At 58.1% G+C, this 18,183-nt stretch overlaps 1 protein-coding gene across 1 annotated transcript in view; it reads left to right on the top strand.

The window, feature by feature from the left end:
* PTPRS (protein tyrosine phosphatase receptor type S) overlaps window positions 1-18,183 on the top strand; it is a 92,604-nt gene that overhangs the window by 58,216 nt on the left and 16,205 nt on the right. Inside the window, exons 7-14 of the mRNA XM_070491775.1 lie at window positions 1,865-2,134; window positions 3,476-4,057; window positions 5,106-5,239; window positions 6,185-6,329; window positions 13,655-13,960; window positions 15,185-15,378; window positions 15,551-15,577; window positions 17,455-17,572. Of these exons, the coding sequence (XP_070347876.1) occupies window positions 1,865-2,134; window positions 3,476-4,057; window positions 5,106-5,239; window positions 6,185-6,329; window positions 13,655-13,960; window positions 15,185-15,378; window positions 15,551-15,577; window positions 17,455-17,572 (1,776 nt within the window). The remainder of the gene's footprint in view (window positions 1-1,864; window positions 2,135-3,475; window positions 4,058-5,105; window positions 5,240-6,184; window positions 6,330-13,654; window positions 13,961-15,184; window positions 15,379-15,550; window positions 15,578-17,454; window positions 17,573-18,183) is intronic.

Below are 18,183 nucleotides of genomic sequence, written 5' to 3'. Positions count from 1 at the left end.
CGTCTCCAGTGTGACTCTGGACTTTTCGTGGGGCTTCCTTTTCCGAAGGGCTGCTGGCTCCTTGGCCCTCCTCCTGCCCCCAAGGAGCTCCCCCTTCTCTTGGCCTCCAGCCGGGGTTCAGGGAGCAGGGGCTCCCAGCTGGGAACCCAGGCTGGAAGAGAGGGAACTAGCTGCCTCCCTTTATTACACCCCTTGAGCCCCCTCCTCTGTAGGGCAGGCCAGAGCCCCCCTATACGCACCCCCTCAGGGGTCCGGCTGCACCCCAAGACCGTGTGAGACAAGTCGAGATGCTGGACGTCCCTTGGTGGCCTGGTTGAGCCTCCCCGGGGCTCCGTCTGTCATCTATGCAGTTGGAGGCAGGGCTCCTTGACCCGCCCCAAGCTGAGGACCAGCCACCCCACGTGGCTCCTCGAAGCCAGGGACCAGCTCTTTCTGGCTGGCAGGATTTTAGGTTCACCCGAGTCCCCCCGCCCCCCCCCCCCAACGGCCATGACACATCTCTCAGGGGGCAGCAACGCCTTTTAGAAGTCCCTAAGCATCCACCCCTCTCCTTTCCCACCCTGAAACCCGTCCAGCTTCTGAAAACGGAGCCCCCGGAATGCATCCTGCTGCCTTCACGGTCCGTGAGATCCGGGCCGGAAGGCTGCACCCGCTTCCCGCTGGGAATCGCACAGGACATGTCCCCCTGTTCCCTCACCATTCAAGTTCATCCCCCCATTGACTCCTCTTCTTCTTAATAGTATCCTGTTTATTATTCTGCCAGGGCTGCGATGTGACAATGTGACATGTCGCATTGGGTCACATCTGCTAGAATTAACATGCAGCGTTGAAGTGGGCCCCCTCCCCCCTCCGGCTTTCTCTGTCTCTGTCCCCCCTCTCTCTGTCTCTCCATTCCTGTTCTCTCTCTGTCTCTCGGCTCCTCTCTGGTCCCCACACGAGTGTGCATTCAAGGCCCCCGAGATCCAGGTCTCTTGGCATCGTCCCCCTCTCTGTCCTCCTTCTGCTTGTCTTCCTCTCTCTCTCTCTCTCTCTCTCTCTCTCTCTTTCTCTCGACCAACCTATTTTGCATGCTGTTTGTGAGTCTGAGAGCTGCATCTATCAATGGAACCTTGTCAGATCCGACAGAAGCTTTTAGAAGGGTTTCTAGACCCCAAAACCACAAAAATTTCATTAGAGTTTCTCATCTTTTCCTTGAGGGCCCTCGGGAAGTGGGGGTGGGGCCCCCGAGTCACCAGAGGGCATCTCGGCCCCCTCCCGGTCCCAGCTGGGCCCACGACCTTCCTCGCTCCCCATCTGACCTTCTCAGAGACCCCCCCACCCCCCGCCACTTGGCGGCTGGAACTTTCCGGAACTCCCTGTTTGGGAGCGCAGGCCGGGCGGGGCGGGGGGGGGCTGCTGCTCCCCGAAACCACGTCTTTGCAGCAAAGATGAGAAACGACTGATAAATTTTTGTGTTCGTAACTGTGCTGTGACCAGCTCCTCTGGTCTCTGAAACCCTGTTGCTATGGAATAATGCTTTATGTCTCTTATATATCGATATATCTCTCTCTATATTGTTTGTGAAGTACCTTCCTTTGAAGTTTTGGTTTCTTTGTGTTGGAATTTGGTTTTTTAATTTGGTTTGTTTGTTTTCTTTTCATTTGGAAGAAAAAAAAAAATTTCAACCGGGGGGAAAGAAAGAGCCCTGTTTATATTTAAATTGTTTTCCACTTTTTTTTTCCTTTTTTTCTTTCTTTCCTTCTTTCTTTCTTCCTGCTCTCTTTCTTTTCTCCTCTGCCTCTCGTCTCCCCCGCCACCCCACCCCCCACCGCGACCCCGCGCATCTCCCCCCCCCCCGCACCTGCCACCCCCGCCCGCCCCCCAGTCCGCCGTGTGGCTCCCCGATTCTCCATCTTGCCCGTGAGCCACGAGATCATGCCAGGTGGCAACGTGAACATCACCTGCGTGGCCGTGGGCTCGCCCATGCCCTACGTCAAGTGGATGCAGGGGGCCGAGGACCTGACGCCCGAAGATGACATGCCCGTGGGCCGCAATGTGCTGGAACTCACCGACGTCAAGGACTCCGCCAACTACACCTGCGTGGCCATGTCCAGCCTGGGCGTCATCGAGGCGGTGGCCCAGATCACGGTGAAATGTGAGCAGCACCCACCGGACACGGGGGAGGCGGGTGGTGCCCAAACCTCAGGCCCGGGTGGGGGGGTTACGGGTGGAAAACCTCTGAGTTACCGATTTGGCTCGGTCATTCGTGGCTGTGAAGGGGACAATTTTGGAAAAAAATATTTATTGGGTATAAATTATTCGGGGCCCCGAGGAATGAGACCTGGTCTCACTCTGGGGAGGTCACTGTCCAAAGTGGGAGACGGCCACACAGCCATGGTACAGGCTGATTCAAGCGGTGATGGGGACCACATAATGTCATTCGGACCCCAGAGTAAAGGTCCCACCTGCCAGGGAAGTTAGGGAAAGACTAAAAAGTTGAACAAGAACGAGAAAATAAATGGGGAGCAGTCTGTTCAAAAACAGAGAGATAGGGAGGGTGGTGGGGGGCCAGGATGTGGGGGACCAGGCTCCAGATTCTCCTGATATCTCGAGTGTGCGGTGAGATTCAGAGGAAGGTGTCCCCAAGTATTTTTTACGCTTTAAAACAGAGGCCAGCAAACTACAGCCCGCGGACTGAACCCGGCCCCCCACTTGTTTTTATAAATAAAGTTTTATTGACACACGCCACTTTGTTCACACCTTGTCTGTAGCTACTTTCGGGCTACAGTGGCAGAGCTGAGTGGTCTCGAAGGTGTCACCGTCGGCTGGGTTGTTGGGCATTTTGCTGAGGGATTGAACTCCTCCTGGCGGATGCTTCTAGGGCCTGGGAATGCAGCTGTAAATAAAACTCGGTTCCTGTTGTGGGCGGAGAACAGGCAAAAAACGAGATAACCTCAGGTGGTGAGAAGAACTGGGCAAAGGTGCCTCTAGCCAGAGAGGTGAGGGAGGCTGGAGCTGGCCACTTGGCTATGTGGGGGCAGAGCCTGCCAGGTGCAGGGAACAGCAAGCGTGGACGGGGAACAGACAGACGTGAGCCACAGAAAGTGCTGTAGACCAGGGACCACCAGTGTTTCTTTCAAACGTAAGTATTTTTCTTAAAAAGCTAATATTTTGTTAAAAAATAAATATGTTCGGCTTGACGGGCCACCTTGTCTCTGCTGTGGCTACTCAACCCTGCCACCGTAATGCAAAAGCAGCCATCGGCAATACATAAGCGTGGCCGTGTTCCGATAAAACTTTGTTTATAAAAACAGATGGCGGCCCTCACGCTGTAGTTTGCCGACCCCTGCTATAGAGGATGCGATGGGGGTCATTAGGCCCCTGGTCACCGCTGAGGAGGTGAAGGCTCAGAGAGGGCAGTTGCATGGCTGGAAGTCACACAGCCTTCACGGTCTGCAGCCAACGTGCCTGATGTCACTCTGCGTCCCGCCCACAGCTCTCCCCAAAGCCCCCGGGACTCCGGTGGTGACCGAGAACACAGCCACTAGCATCACCATCACGTGGGACTCGGGCAACCCGGACCCAGTGTCCTACTACGTCATCGAGTATAAATCGAAGAGCCAGGATGGGCCGTACCAGATCAAGGAGGACATCACCACGACCCGCTACAGCATCGGCGGGCTGAGCCCCAACTCGGAGTACGAGATCTGGGTGTCGGCCGTCAACTCCATTGGCCAGGGGCCCCCCAGCGAGTCGGTGGTCACCCGCACGGGCGAGCAGGCCCCAGCCAGTGCCCCCCGCAACGTGCAGGCCCGCATGCTGAGCGCCACCACCATGATCATCCAGTGGGAGGAGCCCGTGGAGCCCAACGGCCTGATCCGCGGCTACCGTATCTACTACACCATGGAGCCCGAGCACCCCGTGGGCAACTGGCAGAAGCACAACGTGGACGACAGCCTGCTGACCACCGTGGGCAGCCTGCTGGAGGACGAGACCTACACGGTGCGCGTGCTGGCCTTCACCTCGGTGGGCGACGGGCCCCTCTCGGACCCCATCCAGGTCAAGACACAGCAGGGAGGTGAGCGGTCGGCGGGGGGGCATGACTTCCACAGGGGACAGCGGGATTCGGGGCCGTCCTTCCGGAGGGCAGGGGGTGGTGGGGCAAAGATGCGTCTCCGAGCACAAGGGTGCGTCTCCGTGCACCTGGATGCCTCTCCTCGCCCGCAGCTGGCGGTCTTGCCTGGAAGCTGCAAAGTGGCTCCCGTGTCCCGCAAGGGGCTTTTGGAGATTTTCCTGCCAGCGTTTTGAAGCAGGAAGTTGTCTCAGAAAAACCCAAATTTCTGCTTCCCTTGGAAAATCGGGTTTGGCAAGCCCACGGGGCTGCCTCCTGACGTCAGAGAGATCCCCGCAGCTGCGTCCGAGGCGAGGGGGCGGTTTCCTCTTGCCTCCCTGTTCTCTCTTCCTTACTCGGCCCCCGTCAGCATCTGAGTTTGAGGACCCCGTGTCCGCTGCTGTCCTTGGAGAGACCCACGCTGCCTGTTTTATAATAAGAAGTGGGAAGCGCATCGCCCCAAGGCGGTGGGCCGGTCTCCCGCCCGCTCCAGTTGAAGGGCTGGGGGTGGGATGGGGCCCCAGCTCTCTGCGGGTTTCTGGTCCCTCCCTTATGGGGTCAGGCTTCCAGAACCTCAAATCCGGGGAGACTCAGGCCGCTGCCCAAGCGAAGGGATGAGAGGGTTGGGACCCGGCGGCTGCAGAGCGGGGACAGCATAGAAATCCACGTTTCAAAATACTGTCCCCGCAATTTCTCTGTCGGTTAATTTGGGGGCGAGGAGGCTGCTGGGGTGACTCGAAAGGGGAATTTTTAATCATTTTTGCACCAGAAGCAGAGAGGGTGGGGTATGGAGGGGGACAGCTAACATCAGGGGTGATGGGTGGGTCCCTGGGAAAGTAAGAGAAATCAGAAGAGTGGAGAACATTCCAGAAGCATCTGGAGAGGAACAGCCTTTCCTCCAGGGTGGCGCTCAGCTTTTCATGAGCCTCTTTTCGGGAGAACGGGGTCCTCTGGAGGGTGGCGACCCCTCCCCGGCCTCCCCCCATGGCCGTCCCTCTGCCTCGCCCCCCCCCAGTGCCCGGCCAGCCCATGAACTTCCGGGCGGAGGCCAAGTCGGAGACGAGCATCGGGCTGTCGTGGAGTCCCCCGCGCCAGGAGAGCATCATCAAGTATGAGCTGCTCTTCCGCGAGGGCGACCACGGCCGAGAGGTACCAGGCGGCGGGGGGACACGGGGGGCTGGGGGGGTCCACGTGTCCACTGACCCCGCGCCTGATGTCTCTTCCCCCCCCACCTCCGGCCCCGTGCACCTCGACCTCCTCTGCTGTCCCCTCTCCGCCTCCGCGTCTGTCTACCCCCTTCTCTCGGCCCCACTTTCTCTGCTCTCCGGTGTCTCACTGTCTCTCTGTCTCTGTCATTCGTTGGTGTCGCTGTCTCTGTGTCTCTCTGTTTCTCTTGCTCTGTCTCTGTGTCTCTCTATCTCTCTGTCTCTGTCTCATCTCTCTATCTTTCTGTGTCTCTGTCTCTGTTGCTCTCTCTGTGTCTCTCTTTCTCTGTCTCTGTCTCTATTTCTGTCTCTCTTTGTCTCTCTCATCTCTCTGTGTCTTTGTGTCTCTATCTCTGTCTGTCACTGTGTCTCTGTCTCTATCTCTCTTTGTGTCTCTGTCTATCTCTTTCTCTATCTATCTGTATTTCTCTTTGTATCTCTCCATCTCTCATCTCTCTGTCTCTCTCTTATCTCTGTGTATCTTTCTGTGTCTCTATGTCCGTCTGTCACTCTGTATCTCTGTCTCTACCTCTCTCTGTGTCTCTGTCTCTCTCATCTCTCTGTCTCTCTGTGTCTATCTCTCTGTCTCTGTCTCTCATCTCTCTGTATCTTTCTGTGTCTCTATCTCTGTCTCTCTGTCTCTATCTCTCTCTGTCCCTATTTCTCTATGTCTCTATCTCTCTGTCTCCTTGTATCTCTATCTCTTTCTATCTCTGTCTCTCTGTGTCTCACTCTTTGTCTCTGTCTCAATGTCTCTCTATCTCTCTTTGTGTCTCTATCTCTGTGTCTCTGTCTCTGTCTCTCTGTCTCCCTTTCTATCTCTCTATCTCTATCTCCCTCTCTTTCTCTGTGTCTCTCTCTGTCTCTGCCTCTCCCCGCGCCCCCCCAGGTCGGGAGGACCTTCGACCCGGCCACGGCCTTCGTGGTGGACGACCTCAAGCCCAACACGGAGTACTCGTTCCGCCTGGCGGCGCGCTCGCCACAGGGCCTGGGCGCCTTCACCTCGGCGGTGCGCCAGCGCACACTGCAGTCCAGTAGGTGTCTCGCGGACGCGCCCTTCCCCGCGGGGGCCCCTCCGCCGCACGGCTGTCCCCTGAGCGCACTGACCCCGCAGAGATGGCACAAGCAGCAGGGGGGTGCCTCTGGCCCGCCCCACCCAGCCCCTTGACCTCGGACACATCTGCCCAGGCCGTGCCTCAGTTTCCCCCCAGTGCAGCGAGGGCTCGCCTGTGGGGCTTCCGCAGCTCCGGTTTCTCCGTCTCCCAGGCCTGGAGCCCTGGGGGATGAGCCGCGGCCGGTTTGTGCCTCGTTCGGTTGCTGAGGGCGCCGGGTCCCTCCTCCTCCCGCCCCGGATTCAGGGCTCGTGGCTGGGCCACGTCGCACTCATGGCACAGGCGTCCGAAGGGCTGCGTGAGGCCGTCACCGCTCGCGCCCCGTCGTTCCCAGAGAGAGCAGGGGGCACGGAGATGAAGCCCCGTCCCCAGACGGCCCTTCCTCCCCTGAGACAGGGTCCCCCATTGCCGGGGGCGGGGGGTGGAGGAGTCAGAGCTGACGCCAGGTTTGGGGGGCAGCGCAGGCCCCACGACAGGGCGCTCGAATTCCTGAGTTCTTCGCTGTGCCCGCCCGGCCTCCCTGTCACAGACAAGTCACCTCGTGGCCCGGACACCGCAGCCGGCAGCTGGCTCTGCGCCCCCCTCCCTGCAGGCTGAGGGCCTAGGCAGCCCCTCCCCCTGCTGCGTCCTTCTCCGCTCAGCCCAGCGTGGCCTCGGCCATCGTGGCCCCTGCCACCAGGCCCTCCTCCCTGCCCCCCCCTCAGTCAGTCACAGCGTGGCCATCCCAGGCCTCGTTCCGGAAACCACTTTGCTGTTCCAACCTCAAGCCCCCCGCCAGGTGTGCGTGCACAGGGGGTCACGGGTCAGTCGAGAATGACAGCGACTCGGGTCGGGGCGTCTGAGCCGCTGAGATCAAGGGCCTTGGAGACACGGCACCCCCACCCCCCCGCCACCCCGGCCCCTTCCCCCCCTCCCCGCTCCCCTGAGTCGAGCCGAGGCGTCCGGGCGTGCTTGTGCGCGAGGCGATCAGTGAGGGTGTCCTGTGGCTTGGGCGGCCACGTGAGAGAGACCGGCACGGGTGTCGCCAAGGTGAGTACGCGCTGGTCTCAAGCAGGTTCACAAAGACGGCCCACCCTGCGTGCCCCCCCACCCCCACCCCGTGGGCCCACCGCTCCGGGCTGCACGGACAGTCCAGAGGCCAAATTCAGCCCCCTGAATGCTCCATCCCTCTGTCAAGAGGTGCTCCTGCCCGCTAATGGGGAGCCATGTGCCACGCATCCGTGTCTCTGTCCACACCGCCCCCCACCCTCCCCGAGATGCCACGCAGGTTGGGCCGGATTGTGAAGGAGGCGGCCTCCAGGGTCGTCGAGAAGGCGGCTTTGGCCCAGCCACGCGGACCTCCGGGGCGGCCCAGGACAGGGCGTCGGGGAGAAGGGACTCCCCACTTCTCGCCCCGAGACGGGTGGGGCCCAAGAGGACTGGGAGCCGAGACTCAGGGCCAGGCGTTTCTCCCGGGGGCTGTGGGCGTCCTAGGCTGAACACAAGGGTAGGTGGAGGCCAGACCACTCAGCCGTGGGTCTCCCCGGACGCCGTCCCACCTTCCCGCCTCGCCGGCGCCACTCCAGAACTGCAGCGTGCCCACCCTGGGCGTCCCGAGACCCACCCAGAGCTCGGTCTGGCCTCGTAGCTCAGCCTTACTCCCGCCTCTCCCTCCCTCGTAAGAAAGTCTTATAAGTTAGCAGTTGAAGCGTGGAAGGTAGGTAACCAGACTGGGAGTTTTCTGGAAGGTGTCTTTCTTTCTTTTATTATGGTTTTTCTCATCATCATCGCCATCACTGTCGTTTGTTGTTTTATTACGATTTTGGTTTTGTTTTTCCTCCCCCTTTATCAGCGAATCCATTCCTCCCGGCTCATTCCTCGGTTGGTTTTTCCGCCCCTGCCTGACCCCGCCCCCCTCACCCCTGGGCACTTTTGGTTGGGGTGGCTGGTCAAGAAATGAGGGAGGGCTCCCCAAGGGTCTAGTTTGGGTATTTCACTGTAAGGGGGCCAGAGGGTCATTCGAGTTGAAGTGAGCCATCACAGTGGCCCCTGGGGTCTCATTGCCCAGTGTCTTTGAGGACAGGGCCTCTGATGCATTCGGGTCCCAGACCCCGGTACAGGGTGTTCATGTGCTGAGTACTCAATAAATACACACTCCGTGAACCAATGAGGCTGGCATGATGGTATGGGCTGTGTGTGCCGGCGACCTCTCTGGGCCTCCCTCCAGGCGAGGCAGATGCTAGAGTCAGGGCCAGTTGAGGGAGCGTGGCTCCAGCCGTCCTCAGCTGGCCCGAGCTGAGAAAGCCTGAGCTCCCAGCCTCAAGGCGAGGCAGCCTGTGGACCACAGACGAGCTGGGGGTCTTTGCCACCACGTGCCCACCAGGCAGGCAGCTTGGTGTCTCTGGGCCTCCGTTGCCTTCTCTGTAAAATGAGAGGTGATGTCTGGAAAGCACCCAGGATGATCGGGCCTGGCACCCAGTAGGTACACAACCAGGGTGAATAGGAAACCAGGCCAGCGGACTTTGAAACTGGTCCCCCCCCATAGCATGGGGTGGAGGGGGCAGACTTCTGCCACCTAGGGGGCCCATGAGAATTAAACAAGGCGCCATCAGTGGGAAGCATTTTTGAGGCTGAAAAGAGCTTAGGGCTTAGGGCACACAGAAGATGCATAGAACGTGAGGCTTATCGACAGTGAGGCCCTTAGCGTGGGGCCTGGCCCCTCGTGCTCGGCACCTGGAGACCATGATGCTTAGTCCAGGAAGCTCCTAGCTTAATATACGGGAACTGTCACTGTCGCTCAACACTGCCTGGCACACAGTAGGCGCTCCATAAATGCAGCTGCGGTTTTAAATCTAAACATGGATTGGCACAGTGTTGGGCACATAGTTAGCACTCTAAGAACAGAAGCTTCTAGTAGTCTGTAACAAGTTTAACCTGCAACCAGGCGCACAGTAGGTACCCAAACATGAGGGCTACAATCCTTGTTCTGCAAAGCTCTGGGCACAATGCCTGGCATACAGTAAGTGCTTAATAATGGCACTGTCTTTAAGGAGGTTGGCCTGGTGCTAGGCACATGCTGTCAGTCTGAAAGGGCCTGGCACGGTTTGGGGGACACAGTTTTTGCTCGAAACATGGCATTATTATCTGCAAAGCCCTTGGCACCCTGTGTGCAGACAGCAGGTGCGCAATAAGAACTATTACCATTTTCACATAAGGCCCTTGGCATGGTGCCTAGCATACAGTAAGTGCTTAATATGTGGGGACTACTGTTATCCAGTCATATCAGCAGCTGGCATACAGTAGGTGCTTACTATGTGGGGACTAGTACTGTTACACAACAATGTCCTTCGCACAGTGCCTGGCACACAGTAGGTGCTTATTATGCAGGGACTATTAATGTTATGTGATAACATCCTTAGTTATCACACGTGCTTGGTACACAGTAGGTGCTTACTATGCAGGGACTATTACTGTTATGTGATAACATCCTTAGCACGGTGCCTGGTACACAGTAGGTGCTTACTATGTGGGGACTAGTACTGTTACCTGATAAAGTCCTTAGCATGGTGCCTAGCACACAGTAGGTGTTTACTATTTGGGGACTACTACTGTTACCCAATAATGTCCTTGGCACAGTGCTTGGCACACAGTGGGTGCTTACTATGCAGCAACTATTACTGTTACGTGATAATGTCCTTAGGACAGTGCCTGGCGCACAGTAGATGCTTACTATGCGGGGACTTTTACTGTTACCTGATAATGTCCTTAGCACAGTGCCTGGCACACAGTAGGTGCCGCATAAATGACAGCTGCTATTTTTATCTGCCTAGCCCATAGTAGGTGTTCCATAAAGGAGACTTGCCGTTGATTTGTAATGGGCTGTGTGGTGCCAGCTGCACAGTAGGGGCTCAGAACAGAACTGTGATCTATAAGGATCTAGGCACACAGTAGGTACTGAATATGGGCTGTGTTATCTGTTAAGCCCTGAGCCTAGTACCAACACAGTAGGTGTCCAATCTACAAGCACTTTTATTTACTCTATTTATTTTATTACTCTATACAGCCTTTGGCATACTTACTGGCACACAGTAGGTGTTCAGGGCATGAGCATTATTTTCTTTGCAAATGAGGCCAAGAGGGTGGTCCTGGTTGGAGTAAGCCATCGGGCGGCCTCCAAGGTCCCTGGTAGGACAGGTGTGCAGTAAATAGATGCTCTTACTGTTGACCTCTGAAGCTCTTAGAGCTATGCCTAGCACACAGTAGGTGCCTGATAAATGGGGCTTTTACGGCTGTTCCCCTGGCACACAGTAGATGCTCAGTAAATAAACGTGTTTACTATTTGTTATCCTATGAAGCTCTGACTGCTGTACCTGGCACACAGTAGGTGCCCAATAAATAGAGCTTTTGCTTTTCTGCTGGCACAATGCCTGGCACACAGTAGGTGTAATAAATATTTTATTGTTATTCTGTGAAGTCCTTGGCCTGGTACTTGGCACATAGTAGGGATTCACTAAGTAGAATTTTTTTTTTGAGAAAGATTAGCCCTGAGCTAACGTGCGTGCCCATCTTCCTCTACTTTGTACGTGGGACGCCTGCCTCAGCATGGCGTGCCAAGTGGGGCCATGTCCGCACCCGGGATCCGAACCGGAGAACCCCAGGCCCATGAAGCAGAAAGTGTGCACTTAACTGCAGCACCACCGGGCCGGCCCCTAAGTAGATTTTTTTTAAACTGTTATTCTATGAAGCCCTTGGCACCATGCCTGGCACACAGTAGGTGCTTACTATGTGGGTACTAGTACTGTTATCCGATAATAATCTTAGCAGGGTACCTGGCACATAGTAGGTGCTTACTATGCAGGGACTATTAATGTTATGTGATAATGTTCTTAGCACAGTGCCTGGTACACAGTAGGTGCTTACTATGTGGAGACTAGTACTGTTCCCTGATAATTTCCTTGGCACAGTGCTTGGCACACAATAGGTGCTTACTATGTGGGGACTAGTACTGTTAACCTGGTAATTTCCTTGGCACACTGCCTGGCACACAGTAGGTGCTTACTATGTGGGGACTATTAATGTTAAGTGATAATGTCCTTAGGACAGTGCCTGGCACACAGTAGGTACTTACTATGTGGGGACTAGTACTGTTACCTTATAAAGTCCTTAACAGATGCTTGGCACACAGTAGGTGCAGCATAAATGACAACTGCTATTACAGTGCCCAGCCCACAGTAGGTGTTCCATAAGGCAGACTTGCTGTTGATCTATAATGGGCTGTGTGGTGCCAGCTGCATAGTAGGGGCTCAGAACAGAACTGTGATCTATAAGGATCTAGGTACACAGTAGGTGCTAAATGTGGGCTGTGTTATCTGTTAAGCCCTGAGCCTAGTACCAACACAGTAGGTGTCCAATCTACAGGCACTTTATTTACTCTATTTATTTTATTATTCTGTGCAGCCTTTGGCATACTTACTGGCACACAGTAGGTGTTCAGGGCATGAGCATTATTTTCTTTGCAAATGAGGCCAAGAGGGTGGTCCTGGTTGGAGTAAGCCATCGGGCGGCCTCTGAGGTCCCTGGTAGGACAGGTGTGCAGTAAATAGATGCTCTTACTGTTGACCTCTGAAGCTCTTAGAGCTATGCCTAGCACACAGTAGGTGCCTGATAAATGGGGCTTTTACGGCTGTTCCCCTGGCACACAGTAGATGCTCGGTAAATAAATGTGTTTACTATTATCCTATGAAGCTCTGACTGGTGTGCCTGGCACACAGTAGGTGTGCAATAAATGGAACTTTTGCTATTCCTCTGGCACAATGCCTAGCACACAGTAGGTGTATAATAAATATTTTACTGTTATTCTGTGAAGTCCTTGGCCTGGTATGTGGCACATAGTAGGGATTCACTAAGTAGAATTTTTTAAACTGTTATTCTATGAAGCCCTTGGCACCATGCCACATAGTAGGTGCCCAGAAAATGGGGCTTTGATTGCTATTCCACTTGGCACAGTGCCTGGCACACAGTAGGTGTTCAATGAATAAGTATGTTTACTGTCATTCTATTCCTGGTGCTATGTCTGGCACACAGTAGGTGTTCGATAAATAAGGATGTTTACTATTATTCTGTGAAGCCCTTGGCACCATGCTTGGCACATAGTAGGTGCCCAATAAATAGGACTTTTACTGTCATTCCTCTTGGCACCATGTCTGGCACATAATAGGTCCCCAGTAAATGGGACTTTTATTGCTCTTCCACTTAGCATCATGCCTGGCACATAGTAGGTGCCCAGTAAACGGGGCTTTAATTACTCTCCCACTTGGCAGTATGCCTGGTGCATAGTAGTTGCCCTAGTAGTTGCCCAATAAATGAGACTTGTATTGCTCTCCCACTTGGCAAAGTGCCTGGCACATAGTAGGTGCCAAGTAAATGGAGCTTTTATTGCTCTTCCACTTGGCACCTTGCCCAGCACATAGTAAGTGTTCAATAAATAAGTATATTTACTGTCATTTTATTCTTGGTGCTATGTCTGACACACAGTGGGTGTTCAATAAATAAGGATGTTTACTATTATTTTATGGAGCCCTTGGCACCGTGCATGACACACAGTAGGTGTTCAATAAGTATGTTTATTATTCTACGAAGCACTTGGCGCATAGTAGGTGCCCAATAAGTGAGACTTTTATTGCTATTCCTCTTGGCACTGTGTCTGGCAAATAGTAGGTCCTCAGTAAATGGGGCTTTTATTGCCCTCCCACTTGGCCCCATGCCTGGCACATAGTAGGTGCCCAGTAAACGGGGCTTTTATTGCTCTTCCACTTGGCCCTGTGCCCGGCGCATAGTAGGTGCCCAGTAAACGGGGCTTTTATTGCTCTTCCACTTGGCCCCGTGCCTGGCGCATAGTAGGTGCCCAGTAAATGGGGCTTTTCTTGCTCTCCCACTTGGCACAGTGCGTGGCACACCCGTGTGAGCTCCATGAGGACTGCGGCTGCCCTCCACCTAAGACCTACTGTGTGCCAGGCGGGTGCAGCCCAACGCAGCAAGCACAGCGTTCTTGGCCAGCCCTCCCGGCCCCTGCCCGCCCGCCCGCCCGCCCATCCCACCTTCGGTTGCCACCCGCTTCTTTTGGGTTCGACTTCTCTTTGGTTTGGTTCTGTTTTGTTTGTTATCATCTTCTTTTTTATTTTCTCTTTCCCATCTTTTGTTTCCCCGTCCCCCCCCCCTCGCCCATCCTGCCTCCCTCCCCCGCCCCCACGTTGTCCCCCCTCCCATAGAACCGTCAGCCCCCCCTCAAGACGTTAAATGTGTCAGCACGCGCTCCACGGCCATTTTGGTAAGTTGGCGCCCGCCACCGCCGGACACGCACAACGGGGCCCTGGTGAGCTATAGCGTCCGCTACCGACCGCTCGGCTCGGAGGACCCACAGCCCAAGGAGGTGAACGGCATCCCCCCGACCACCACTCAGATCCTGCTGGAGGCGCTGGACAAGTGGACCACGTACCGCATCACTACTGTCGCGCACACAGAGGTGGGACCAGGGCCCGAGAGCTCGCCCGTGGTCATCCGCACCGACGAGGACGGTAAGCACCGGGGACCCCGCGGGCCCCAGCCTGGACCCCCGCCTCGGAGCCCCCCGTGTCTGGAGAACCAGGCTGGCTGGTGGTCACCGGGGAGAGGCCCCTGTCACGAGCGGGGGACACGAGGCGAGCAGCGTCCACCCGTCCTCGATCTTGGAATTCTCCGTCCTCCAGCTGCTGGGTGGCATTTTCTCCTGGGGCCTTGTGCCTGGAGAGCTAAGCTGGCAGCCCCGTGTGGAAACCGTGGAAACGGGGTGTCCGAAACGGCCGGCAGCATTGGCAGCAAAATTAGGCCCTGACCCCAGACGCCTTAGCTTTGGGACGATGGCACAAGCCAGGAGCTGTGGCTCCGTCACTTGGAGCCCGGCACGCTAGGGAGCGGGCAGACCGTGGCGTGCAGTGGTGGGACAGCCCGCTCTCCGGGGGGATGATGGATGGGGACCCATCTGTAGGGCGGCCACTTCCCGTGGTGTAAATGTTGTCGCAGCGGCCGATTTTGGATCTGGAGAGTTTTCACCGGCTAAGTTGAGTTGGTGGCCCTGGTCTGGAGTCACGCGGTAGAAGCTGAGGGCGTGGGTTTGGGGATGAAGCGAGCCGCTTGCCCCCTCAAATCGCAGCCCCTTGGTTTGTGGAACCCGGTTTGCCTTCCAAGCCATCGGCCTGGAAGGTTCGGTCAGCAGCCCCGAGTTATGTCCTAAGCAGAGGGACGGACAGACGCGGCTCTTCGTGCCAGACAAGGGGTGAGGGGTGGACGGAGAGGGCTCTGTTCTGGGGGCTGCCAGAGGAAGATCCGCAGGGCCTAGTGGCCCGGCTGCACCCTGGGGCATAGAGGAGCATGCACCTTTTTTCTCTTGCTAACCCGGTGCAGAAGCAACACTGGGCCTCAGTTTCCCCATCTGTAGATGAGACTGAGTCCCTGCTTGGCAGGGATGCTGGCAGGATGGAGACGCTGTGGGATGTGGGCGCTTAGAGCGGGGCGTGCACGGCCCGTTCGCGTCCTGCGCGCGCCCCGGGCGGGTGGCTTAGTCCCTGGGGAGCCTGGGCTGTGAGCGGGGCGCACCGGCAGGGCCCCGGGGGTGGGTGGGGCAGGAAGGAGGCGCGGCCGGCGTGCGCGCTCAGAGCGGCCCCTCGGCACCCCCAGCACCGGGCGCGCTGCCCGGGGCGGGACCGGGACCGGGCGCCCCAGTAACGGCGCCGCCGGCCTCCCCTCCCTCCCTCCCCCGCCAGTGCCCAGCGCGCCGCCGCGGAAGGTGGAGGCGGAGGCGCTCAACGCCACGGCCATCCGCGTGCTGTGGCGCTCGCCCGCGCCCGGCCGCCAGCACGGCCAGATCCGCGGCTACCAGGTCCACTACGTGCGCATGGAGGGCGCCGAGGCCCGCGGGCCGCCGCGCATCAAGGACATCATGCTGGCCGATGCCCAGGTGGGCGGGGCGCGGGCGGCCGGGCGGGCAGGTGCACGTGCGCGTGCGCACACGGGGCTCCGGGTGGGCGGCGCCCTGCGCTCCGGGCGCGCGCCCTGCGCTCCCGCCTCCTCGCTGCTTCCGTCTCCGCTCACCTCCTCCTCTCTCCCCCGCCGCCTCCTCCCGCGCTCAGTGGGAGACGGACGACACGGCCGAATACGTGAGTAGCGCCCTGCGGCCCCTGCTCCTCCCGCGGCCGGGCCGTGCTGTGCTGTGACCCCCGCCGCCCCCCACTTCAGAGGGTCTCCTGCCCTTGGTTGCCTCTTGGAGCCGGCAGCCTCATTTACGCGCCGGGCAAATGGGCACGGGAGCCCCAGGGGCACCTGCTGTGGTCCCCAGAGAAAGGACCTGGACCCCGAGGTCATCCCTGAGCTCTCTTACCCGGTGACACCTCGGTGACACGGGGCTCATTGTTGGTGTCCCCGGCCGTCCCCCTCTCTGCACCTCTGGGCCGGGTGTCCACGGAGCCTCCCCCATGGGATGCACACCGGGCAGATCAGCACCGGGTCACATTCCAGCATCCCCTTTGTTCCGGCCCTGGAGTGACGAGTGGGGTCACGGGGCCCAGGGTGGGAGAGGCACTTGCAGGGCCACCATTTCCAGCCTGCCCCCCACCCCCCGGGCTTTTTCAGGAGGCCCCAAGCCAGAGTCAGGACGGCTGTGTGACTTGGGGCAAGTCGCTGCCTGTCTCTGGGCTCTTTCTGCCTCTGTTGTGGGAGCTGCAGGCTCTTCCAGAGCTGCGAGTCTGATGTTCAATTTAGGGGGAAGTTCCCACCGCGGTCCCCCACCCACCAAGACTTCGGAGGGCCCAGGGCAGGAGACCCTCCTCATGCATCCTTGCCGCCCCCTCCTCGTGCTCCTGACGGGGGGCCACCCCGTGGTGCCCAGGCATGCCGGCCCGTGCTCGTGGGTGTGCATGCGTGGGGACATGGGCACACGTGTGACCGTGGGGGTGTGCGCGGGCATGCGTGCACGTTAGGCTGCTCTGTCGCTCACTGAACGAGCGGCGGCTTATTGAGCGCCTGCTGTAGACCAGATCGTGCATGAGGGATGGTCACGGGAACCAGACACAAACACGCGTCCGGTTCCAGCCCTGGCGGGGACACGGTGGAGCCAGCGGTGTCAGCTCTCCCGGCGGGCGGGTGGCAGAGTCCCGATTCCTGGCATTTGCCCATTTCCGTGGTGCCCATCCTCCCGCCATGTCCATTTCAAGCCGCCCAGGGAACGGGTGGTCACTGGTCATTGTGCCCTGGGGTCTTTCTACCCCGCGGATGCGGGAGACAGAATGACCTCGGGAGCGTAGATCGGGCTGAATGTGGGAAATAATTAGGAAGAGGTGGGCTTTGAGTATTTACCACCTTCGTGGTTCATATTATTTATTGGGTCATAAGTTTATATCATTTAGTTTTTGGTAACAGCTTGTGTTGAGTCACTGGCTCATAAAACTCCTTGAAATTTAACGATTGGCTTAGGAGAGCCGGTGTAGGGGGGATCACCATCACACCGTGGGGGTAGTGGAGGCAGAGGGAACCGCATGTGCAAAGGCCCTGGGGCAGGACTATGCCTGGCGTGTTAGAGGAACAGCAAGGAGGGCATGTGGCTGGAGCAGAGGGAGGAGGGGGAGAGAGGGAGGAGGGAGGGCAGGGAGGGGACGGGGCAGGTCGTCCAGGGCCTGGGGGGCCGCGGGGAGGACTCGGCTTCTCCCCGAGGGAGGGGGAGCCTGGAGGGCTGCGGGTGGAGGAGGCAGCCCGACTCAGGGACTCCTGGGCGCCCTCTGGCGGGGTCTGTGGGGAGCACAGAGGCAGGGTCTAGGGTGGAGGGGGCCGCGCTGGTCCAGGCGGGATGGCGGGGTGCCGGGCTGCGTGTGCCCATCTCCGCATGGACGTGCCGTGTGTCGGGTCTGTGCATGCGCTCGGGTGCACGTCTCCGCCGCGGACGGGGCCCCTCACGCGCCCGGCTTGTCCCCAGCGCGGGAAGGAGGGTGGGCAGGGCCGGTCTCCACCCTCAGCCCTGTGCTGACCCCAGCCCCGCCCGCAGGAGATGGTCATCACAAACCTGCAGCCTGAGACCGCCTACTCCATCACGGTAGCCGCGTACACCATGAAGGGCGACGGCGCTCGCAGCAAACCCAAGGTGGTGGTGACCAAAGGAGCAGGTGCGAGACCCCCCCCATGGCCCCTTTGCCCCCAGAGCGTCCCCCCAGAATTGTTAAGCCCATGTGGGGAGATGGCAGGCTGTGCGGGGGGAGCAGTGAGAGCAAAGGTGTGGGGGCTTCTCAGGAGGGGATTCAGGCTCAGTGTGATCCAGCTGCCTCATTTTTGTCACCGCCTCCTCACCCACTTAGCTCCAGCCAGAGGGAAACCGTGAACAGCCAACTGGACGCCCTTGTCCTTTGTCCCCTCCCGGCTCTCCCCGGGCTGTCCCTCCGCCTGGATACCCGTCTTTGCTTGGCCTGCACCTCCTCTGGGAAGCCTTCCCCACCCCCACCCCACAGTCCCCAGCACCCTGTGCTGCCCCCATCACAGCTCTGACCACCCCAAGGGGGCTGTCTTTTTGGGGTATTGTGCCCATCTCCCCCACTGCCCCAGGAGGCCTCCTCTCCTGGCAGCCCTGCCTCAGTTTCCCTCGGGGACCATCACCACTGTACCTCAGTCTGCAGAGCCTGACGTTCCAGGCCACTGGACACGGCCCCTCCGCACACTGCTGCCAGCCCTCCCCATGCTGTTCCCTTTATCCGCCCGGTTTCTCTCCTCCAGTATCCAGAGC

This window comes from Equus asinus, chromosome 20 (assembly GCF_041296235.1).
Source record: "Equus asinus isolate D_3611 breed Donkey chromosome 20, EquAss-T2T_v2, whole genome shotgun sequence".
Classification (NCBI taxonomy): Eukaryota; Metazoa; Chordata; class Mammalia; order Perissodactyla; family Equidae; genus Equus; species Equus asinus.
The sequence above is the reverse complement of the archived record's forward strand: the minus strand, read 5'-3'. Positions and strand labels throughout refer to the sequence as shown.